The sequence below is a fragment of the Macrotis lagotis genome, chromosome 1, assembly GCF_037893015.1.
Source record: "Macrotis lagotis isolate mMagLag1 chromosome 1, bilby.v1.9.chrom.fasta, whole genome shotgun sequence".
In the NCBI taxonomy this organism is placed as follows: Eukaryota; Metazoa; Chordata; class Mammalia; order Peramelemorphia; family Peramelidae; genus Macrotis; species Macrotis lagotis.
In genome coordinates, this window is record NC_133658.1 from 872,459,253 (window position 1) to 872,469,104 (window position 9,852).

The following is a 9,852-nucleotide window of genomic DNA, read 5'->3' on the forward strand; positions in this document are numbered from 1 at the left end:
CTCCTTCTACCCACCAGGAGGGAAGGGACTGACAGCCAAGGTTCCTCTGGATCCTAAAACTTAAGGGTAGTACCATCTAATGCTTTCCCTTTCCTTAAGTAGAATAAGCTTCTTCAGGAAGTAGTGAACTAGGGGCGGCTAGGTGGCACAGTGGATAAAGTACTGGCCTTGGAGTCAGGAGTACCTGGGTTCAAATCCGGTCTCAGACACTTAATAATTACCTAGCTGTGTGGCCTTGGGCAAGCCACTTAACCCCATTTGCCTTGCAAAAACCTAACAAAAAAAAGAGACTAAGGAAGTAGCGAACTTACCTTCATTGAAGATCTTCAAGTGAAAGCTGAATGGCGACTTGCCAGGTCTACCATGGGGCATGGAGGTTCATTTTGGGGTGTGGGTTGGACAAAATGACTGCTGAGGTCCCATTCAACTCTAAAATGCTACTCTGTTACATATCTAGATCCCACAGTAAATCTCTAGTTTTGTAGGGAATAAATCCCATATCTCTTATTTACTATCCTCACGTTCCTTCTATCATACTGTCTCCATCTGGCTTACAACTCATACATTCTTTAAAATATAGACCTTCATTTTCTAATTAAAAGGGCATCTTGAAAGAATTTCTCTACAACCAAATCCATTCCCTTCCCCCCATCCCCATAATGAAAGAACTTGGCCTCCTTTCCTCTATAGAGAACAGTACTCACTGTACTTTGTGAAACCCCAATAGAAGTTCTCCTGATAGAGGCCCAGTTTTGTTTCTAGCTTTTGGCAATGATGTGCTAGCAGTGAGAATGTCAAAGCTTTAAGGAGTGAGTGACTAGTAAGATGGGGGGGACCCTATTTTAAGAGCTATGCTTTTCGGTTCTTTAAAGGGCTCAAGGAATCAGTTTGACTTATTTATATTCTCAGTTGGTTTCTTCATCTTAATGATTAGGCAGATTAATCCTATTTAACTTTACTTTTCACCAAATTGATGAATTAAAAAAATCAAGAGATTGTTCTTTTCTATGGTACATAGGACTTAACACTTGAGTAGATTTGAGTTAGAGCTACAAGAACAAAGACCTTTTATTTTAATTTTGCAAGGCAACGGGGTTAAGTGGCTTGCCCAAGGCCACACAGTTAGGTAATTATTAAGTGTCTGAGGCAGCATTTGAACTCAGGTACTCCTGACTCCAGGGCCGGTGCTCTATCCACTGTGCCACCTAGCCACCCTGAGGACTCATTTCTTTTTTTTATGATTAATATCTTATTTTTTATTTTCACATAATTTGTTGAAGGGTCAATAAGTTCACACTAAATTTTAGTCATAACTGAGATGACCTTTTTTAATTATGTATACAAATTAGCATAGCAGGCACAACAGAATCGATCTTCAGGTGGGTTGATCAAATAGTTGTACAGACTGAAATTCAATGGTGGCCACTGATAGAGTAATTAATAAAGCAGAGGTCTGGGAATACAACTTAGTCCAACTTGATGAAGCCAATGTCCTTCGTGTACTGCCGGAAGCACTGGCGGCACATGTTCAGGCCATACTTGCGGATCAGGCCGTGGCAGTTGGAACAGACGTGGCACAACTGAGACCCCTGGCCAAATTTACGAGGGTGGCTCCAGTACAGCTGCTGGTGACCCCTGGCGCCACTGGCAAAGACACGAGACAAAAGGTGGACTCATTTCTTAATGTCAAAAATATTTTTTGTCCCCACATGATAGTTACTGTACTATTAGTATTCACTATTTGAGAAAATACAAAATAGCCAACAGCTGCTATAAATTCAGTCAGTATTTTATCCAAAACTACAGCATCCAAAGATATTTGTAAAATAGTCATACATATGGGTATGACATATTATTTATCCAGTCTATTGGAGGTATGTTTTATGATTCATGAATTCACAAGCCCCTTATCATAACACTCATTTGCCCACTTCTCTCTTAAATTTCTCCACCCATTGGTTGGGAACCATTCCTCCCGTCTAATCTCATTATTTAATATATGAGGAAATTCAAGGACTAAGATTCAAGTCAGTTTTCCAAGGGAACACTGCATGTGGGAATACCAAAACTAGAACCTCTCAAATCTCAGGTCTTTTTCACGAGTTAGAAAGAGTTAATACATTCAGGAGCAGCTTGGTACTAATGCCTGAAATCCTCTTTGAAGAAGCATCCTGTTCTGGTGCCTTGTGAGACTTGAGCTGGAAGGACCAAAGATTTTGCTCAATTACCCTTCTGGGAGTTTCTTTTTTTTATAGGCTATCCTTTTCCTCTAATTCCTAGAAGTTCAGTCTTTAGTGGGTCTATATATCTTCTCTGCTTTCTTCAATATTGATTTTCAGGGTAAGGTGATAATTTAGCATCTGCTTATTGAAAGAACATCACATGAAAATTTATTTTTTTCATCCAGACAGGAAGTCTGTTCCCAAAGTCTGACCCTAGGGACCTCAGGTAGCTTTGTATCCTTTCTCCTCATTTCTTATGATTTATATCAGGGGTAGGGAGCCTTTTTATCTGCCAAAAGCAATTGGACATTTATAACATTATTTGCAAGACAAACAAAATTATCAACTTAAAATCAGAAATCAGTCTGCTATATTTGGTCAAACATTTAAGTTCATTCACCCCTAGGAGTCAAGCCCTCCCTTACTTTGATTGCCATGATAGTACCAGACCAAATGATTTTTTTTTTTTAGTTTTTGCAAGGCAATGGGGTTAAGTGGCTTGCCCAAGGCCACACAGCTGGGTAATTATTAAGTGTCTAAGTTCAGATTTGAACTCAGGTACTCCTGACTCCAAGGCCAGTGCTCTATCTACTGCGCCACCTAGCTGCCCCAAGCCCAAAGTATTTTGAGGGCTGTAGATGGTCCAAGTAGGGTTCTCCTACTATTTTATCAATCACTCAGGTCTTAAAACCAGGACATTATCACTGCTAGCCATTATTGCAAACAGCCAGAAACACAAGGACCCTAAGCTATATCATAGGTGTCAAACATGTGACCTTTTGGTGGCAAGAAGTCAACATTCCCAAGCATAGACAAACCAGATTAAAATGTAACTGGAAAATATTTAGCAAAATAAATAAATATACAATAGAACATAGTTTATCTTAATATGTGGTTTCCTAAGTCAACACACTGTCTGCAGGGATCAATTATTATTTGAGTTTGAGTGTTCTAATCTCCATGATTTTGTGCAAGTCTCAGAAACTCATCTTGCTCATCTGTAAAATGAAACAAATTGGATGAGACTCTTGAGATGCCTTCCATGGTCCTAGATGATCTATAAGACCTCCTCTGAATCAATCATCCTGTCTAGAAAATATAATGAAAAAATCTACTTGCAATGCAAAGAAAATAAGTAAATTTATCTTAGTTTGTGTGGGGGGGAAGTAATATGATAGAACTAGTAGGTATGGGTTCAATTTGTAATTCTGATATTCATCGCATGATCAAGAACAAGTCATATAATAGCAACTTCAGTTTTCTCATCTGTAAAAGGTAACCATTCTTCTGTGTATTTCACATGGTTATTGTGGGGAATCAGATGAGAAAATATAAATAATAATAAGTTATTTAAACCTATATGAAAGTCAACTAAACTCATTGTGAGGCCAAGACCAAATCCTAAGATCTGGTCAGTCCTGCTAAGTGAAATAAGAACTAAATTCTTTTTTTTTTTAGGTTTTTGCAAGGCAAACAGGGTTAAGTGGCTTGCCCAAGGCCACACAGCTAGGTAATTATTAAGTGTCTGAGACCGGATTTGAACTCAGGTCCTCCTGACTCCAGGGCTGGTGTGCTTTATCCACTGCACCACCTAGCTGCCCCAAGAACTAAATTCTTAACCCCTCTTCAGCCCTCTCAGGCGCTACAGTCCCCAGTAGAAAAACATGTAGCCCTGACTTTTCAATCCTGTACACAATGAATTCTCCTACATCTTTCACCTGAAGCTCATTCTAACCCCACCCTATATGTATCTGTTGGGAATGGGGGATGAGAGTGAGGGGAAGGATGATTCTTTGATCTAGGTTGGAAATTTCATCTAACTGAGGACTAACCAGAATTTGGGAATAACCTCGAATTTGTACTGATCATTGCTCAGAGAATGGATGTTTTCCAAGACTTTTCCTTAGGAAAAAGTGTTTAATTAAAAATATTTTAAATGAAGATGTTAACATTGTGGTTGAGTCATGTCTGACTTTTTGTGACCCTTTTTGGAGTTTTCTTAGCAAAGATATTGGAGTGGTTTGCCATTTCCTTCTCCAGTTCATTTATATTTACAGATGAAGAAACTGAGGCAAAAAAGTTAAGTGACTTGCCCAGGATCACAAGGAAATATGTGTCTTAGGTCAGATTTGAACTCACAAAGATGAGTCTTCCTGACTCTATCCATTTCACAAACTAACTGCCCACAGATGTTAACATGATATAAATGTTAATCTTTCTGTCCACCTTGTCACATCCCCTTTCCATCTCTATCATTCAGCCTCCCTAACCCAAGTAAAGCAAGACAGGTTATATAAGGAGATGGCAAGGTAGGCATAAGCAGGGGCATCAACACTAAGGACAAGGTTTGTCTATCCCAAGTGATTCTCAGAGGGCTGTTGAGCAAGATGATGTTTTCTAAGCTTCTAACTTTGAGAAATGAAGTAGAATACCTATTTTAAAGGCATGAGACGAAAGCAGTGTGCTGCTGTGAATGAAGAGCTGATCTCAAACTAGAAAACCTAGGTTCTCTAACACTTGGCAGCTGCATACCTCAGTTGCCTCCAGTCAATTAAGATTATTAGCAAAGAAGTAACTGCTTTGAAGGAGTTCCCCCATGAACCCTATATCAATGAAATCACAGTTTCAGAATGACTTTCCCCCAAAATATCAAAAATATGTCCTTCAAAATAGATGATTATAAATTATATAGCTGAATCAATGTAGAGATGTTAACATGGATGTTGAATGGAGCAAAGTTAGATTAATTATTTAGATTAATTCATATTTCCTACAGAAGAAGGAGGGGAAGAACATGATTTTATGGAAGAGAAAGGGGCAGCAAAGGGATTAAAATATGGGTCTCAGGGTAATAGGACCTGAGGGGGGAAACCTAACTAAGCTATTTCCCAGCTTACTGTGTGATCATGAATGAACAAGTCTGTTTCATCTCTCAGGGTCTCAATTTTCTCATCTGTAAAAAAAGAAATAATAAAACTTGTCTTATTCAAATCATAGAGTTGTTGGAAGGAAAGTGTTTTGCAAGACACATGGAAATGTCAGGGACTATTATGGAACATACACTGTAGGCACTTGGTTGGAATGTTGGCCTGGTGCTTGTTTATGTGATTGCCATGAGCAAATGTTGTTCATTCTGGCAAATGTGTACTAAGCTCTTGGCATCCTGAGATCTAGCCCCTGAGGCAGCATGGAGTGTCCTGAACTGAAACATGATGGTCTTGACTCTAACCCAGCTGCGTGTCAGTGCCAAGTCTATCACCTTAAAACTATTCAAGGTAGAGGCTTTCCCTTTCAGAGGTGAGAGAGGAATCCATTCCTGGGCTCCTCCAGGAAACACAGAGTCAGCCAATGGGCCATTTTGTGCAATGTGGACAGTCTGTGTCAGACAGGATTGTGGAAAGGGGGATTGGATTGGGAATGGGCACCTCAACTACCGCCTAATTTTGCTGGAGATTTCTGAGTCTATTTCTGGGGCCTGTCATTTGAGGCTCCCTACATTCTAAGTAGTCTTATTTTACATTATTTCCCAAGTTATGCCTTATGCTCTTCTGCAACCCAGTCACACTAGGCTATTAGCTCTTCTCTGAATTCCTTATTTTATTCCCCTCTTGTGTCTTTGTACAAATTAGAATCCATCCTGACTTTTCCTTCAAGACCTATCAAGTTCACCTTGAAACCCTGATGCCTTTAGCTACTAGGTTGGCATTTCTCCTCAAGTTATCTTGCTATCAGTCTTTCTTTTTATGTGCTGAATTATTCACCCAATGGAATGTAAATTGTCAGGGGCAGATTGTTTCCCTTCTATTCTATACTCAATGTCTAGCAAATTTCCATACATGTCTATAGGGAATGGGGACTGGACCTTCAAGCTCATTGCTTTATTGAGTACTAGGTGAGGAAACTCCCTCTGTCAATGACACTTTCTTTGCACACGGCTTATCAGTAGTAGCTTTGAACAGTTTCCTGGAACACTCAGGGTTAAGATCCTTGTCTGGGGCCACATAGCTCTCTCTCCATTACTCTGATGCCTCTCACCTACATCTCACTTCTGGTAAGTGCTGAACAAATCCATATCTGTAGCTAGAAATGTGTCGGTGAGAGTGGACCAGAACATGAAAGCCTCACTCTTCCCAAAAGATCCAATTGTCTCCACTCATCTCAAAGTTGTGGTCTCTGCTTCTTTCCTTTCCAAATGCCCTAATGTTCTCAAATGAGAAACTTTTCTCCCTTTCTAGAGGGGAGAAGAGGTTTGTGCTTTCTCCCCCAGCTCCTTCAGAATGAAGACCTTCCTCCTGCTGGTTGTATTGCTGACCTCAGGTAAGAATTGACTCTATGATTTTCCCCCACATCTGAGTCCACACACCCTCAAGTTGTACAAAGAACCCCTACTACCATCATCACCACCACCATAGCAGCTGCCAGGTTAGGGACTTCCCTCCAGTTTTGCTTCCAATCCCATTCTGTCTCTCTGTAGTAAGTTTGAAAGAGGAAAAAGAAGGTGAAATCTCTCATCCAACTGGAAATGTGGGGAAGAGCGAAGTCAGTGGAAGGGGAAAGAAAAGAGGTAAAGTCAATCACCAGGGAAGATTACAAAAGACTGCATCTGTCTTGCAGGTCTATCTCAAGTACAGGGGAGCTTGAAGCAACTGCAGGAAATAATTCAGAAGCTGACAGGGAAGAAAGCCCTGGCTAATTATGGCTTCTATGGCTGCTACTGTGGCTTGGGGGGGCGGGGAACCCCCAAGGATGCCACTGACAGGTGAGTTGCTCTCTCTTAGTCTAACAACTCCCAAGATCAATCCTTACCTCTGAACCAGGCTAAGGTTGGAGTGAGAAGCAATGTAACCAAGGAAAGACAATTTGAGAGTAGGAATTATAGAAACAGAGGAACCTATTAAGTTTTCCACAAGGAGAGGTTAATGGGATGGCAGTCAGATCTGATTGCAAATCCCTACTAGATAGCATTTGACTTAGGACTGAGAGAAATCTTGGAAATGACCCAGGCCTTCATTTAAAAATGAAGAAACCAAAGCTTCAAGAAGGAAATTACTGGGCCCACCCAAGTCACTAAGTTAACATTTAGTTTTAGACAGGCCAAGAGAAGCCCATATAAAGCTGTCCTCAGAGATTCCCAAAAGCTCTGCAGATTTTCAGACACACCAAAGCCAAAGGCTGGGGACTGAGTCTCATGGTCCATTATATCCTCTGAATGGATACACAGGCATTGGAGGGAAAGAGTCGTTTGTGTTTCAGTTAGATCCAAGAGAAGAAAGAAGGAGAGTGTCCCTAGGGTGGAAAGAAGGAACAAGGAAAGTCTAAAGAAAAATAAGGTGTGGGAGACTGAATTGGTATACAAACTATCTTTAAGATTTTGAAGGACCATTAGAAGAATAGGAATCTAACTAACCCATTTGGCCCCAAAGGGAAAAAGCTAGGAGCAATGGGTAGAAATAGCCTAGAAGGAAACTTAGGCACAACATAAGGAAAAACTTCCAAATAATGAGTCATCCCAAAATGGAATAGACTGCCTAAGGAACCAATCAAAGCTAGGACAGGGATGTTATAAAGCAGGGATGGAGAACCTCTATCCTGAGGGTGTGTTTATGTGGTGTTGCCAAAGCAACCACAAGTGGGACTCAAAATTCAGTAAATCTGGGAGCTTTTTACGTCAAATTAAATCTTTGATCAAATATAATCAGCGAATGATGCTATAAATATCCAAATGACCCTTAGCAGAAGAAGGTTCCCTCCCCCCCAAAAGGAAGATTTGGGGATCTACTGAATTAGATGACCTCTAAGGTCCCTCCCAAATTGATGACTGTGAATCACCATCATCACCTTCAATTTATGGATAGTCAGTCCTTTGGGACAGGAGCTGTTTTGTTTAAATTTTGTATCTCCAACACCCAAGATGATAAATAAAATATGTCATATCTAACGCTTCTTGATTCCTTGAATCATAGCATGCCAGTACTGGTCAAGTTTTCTTTGTAGAAAATGAAGTAGTGTGCCATTTCCTTCTTCAGTCGGTGGAGGCAACCGTTAAGTGATTTGCCCAGGATCATACAGCAAGGCCAGATTTGAACTCAAGTTTTCCTAACTCCAGGCCAAGCATTCTAATCCCCGAGCCATCTAACTGTCCTAAATAGTATGTGCTTATTAAATTCTCATTGACTAACTGATTGATAATCATTAAATATTGGGTAAGCCCTTGAGGCTTTTCCAATTGAAGACTAAGAATGAAGATGATGGTAGATAGATCTTTTCAGATAGTGCTTTAAGGTTGCAAAATGCTTTACAGACATTACCTCATTTAAGACTGGAACTCCTTCAGAGTGAGATTTTGAGGTCAAACCTGAACTAAAAATGAGGAATTCAAATCAGTTCTTTTTCTAGAGAACTGATTTTCTAAGGTTCTTGTACAGATTTCCCAGAAGAAAATATAGACTTCCTTTCTTCTCTCACATTTCTTATATAGCAGGGGAAACCATAACCAATCTTTTTTTTTTTTGCATTTCTGAGGAATTCTCCTGAGTTATGGATAGATTTGCCTACCTCTGCTATCCTAGATCATAAAGGAAATCAGTGACAGAACTAAGACCAGGTCCTTGAGCAAGTCCCTTTAACCTTTTGTTTCATACTCTATGAAACCAGGGAGTTGCTCTTCCCTTCTAAGGTCCCTGACAGCTTTAAATTCTAGAATCCTACAGATCCAGGTATGCCAACATCCAAGCCTATTTTCTCCATCGCCTTCTTCCATGTCTATGACTTCTTGAATAATCCTGCATGGGATCTGGGAGAAGGTATTGATTACAATGTCTATTGATTGAGCAGGTGCTGTGCAACCCACGACTGTTGCTACTCAAGGCTGGTGAAGAAGGGCTGTCACCCTAAAATGGAGAAATATAATTACAGCTACCATAATGATGTCATCACTTGTGGTGAGAATGGGTATTCACTGACTGAGCACCTCAATAGGCAGAACCTTGGACTCGGGCTTTACCTCTGCTGCAAGGGCAAGGGCTGTATCTCACCCTCTTGGGATAGAGGAACAAGGTCATATGCTTCTTCTAAATCTTTCCCAAAATACTAAAGGGCTTGGTCTAATCAGGGTAGGAGGGTTCAATAGAAGGTTGCTATGTCCTCCAGTTCTAGTAATTTGTTTCCATTTCCAGGGACTGGAAGCAAGTGCCAAGATCAGATCTGCTTCTGTGACAGAACTGTTGGCCACTGCATGCTGAGAAATTTAAGGACTTACAATCCCAAATATCAAAGCTTCCCCAACATCCTGTGCTGGGGAAGTAAGCCCCAATGCTGAGAGCTCAAACTCTTCATTAGCGAGGCAAAACAAGAAGGAACCTTGAGGTCCTCTCTATCTGGAGCCTTTCCTTGTGAGAAGCTAGGAAATCTGTTCTGTAAGGCCAAATAGTCTGAGGGGGAAGGTGGCTCAGAAAGAAGAAAGAAAGGAAGCTGAGAAAACCTAGCTCCTCTCTTCTCCAACTTTCTGATCCAGCTCCACTGGCTGCTAAGGATTCCTACTGAATAAAATGGCCCATTGGCTGACTCTGTGTTTATGTCTCCCCCAGACTCCTTTCTCCTTTCCCCCCTCCTTTCTTTTAGCAATGTTTCC

At 40.7% G+C, this 9,852-nt stretch overlaps 2 protein-coding genes across 2 annotated transcripts; one reads left to right on the forward strand and one right to left on the reverse strand.

Moving 5' to 3' along the window:
- Positions 1-1,231: 1,231 nt before the first annotated feature.
- LOC141491175 (small ribosomal subunit protein uS14-like) lies at positions 1,232-5,178 on the reverse strand. The gene is made up of 2 exons (XM_074191845.1): positions 5,120-5,178; positions 1,232-1,644 (listed from the first exon to the last, which is right to left on the reverse strand). Exons 1-2 carry the CDS (start codon positions 5,149-5,151, stop codon positions 1,467-1,469), a joined length of 210 nt encoding a protein of 69 aa, XP_074047946.1. The 5' UTR covers positions 5,152-5,178; the 3' UTR covers positions 1,232-1,466.
- A 1,321-nt stretch (positions 5,179-6,499) lies between these two features.
- LOC141491181 (phospholipase A2, membrane associated-like) lies at positions 6,500-9,540 on the forward strand. The gene is made up of 4 exons (XM_074191856.1): positions 6,500-6,539; positions 6,837-6,981; positions 9,057-9,163; positions 9,398-9,540. Exons 1-4 carry the CDS (start codon positions 6,500-6,502, stop codon positions 9,538-9,540), a joined length of 435 nt encoding a protein of 144 aa, XP_074047957.1.
- The last annotated feature ends 312 nt before the right edge of the window (positions 9,541-9,852 follow it).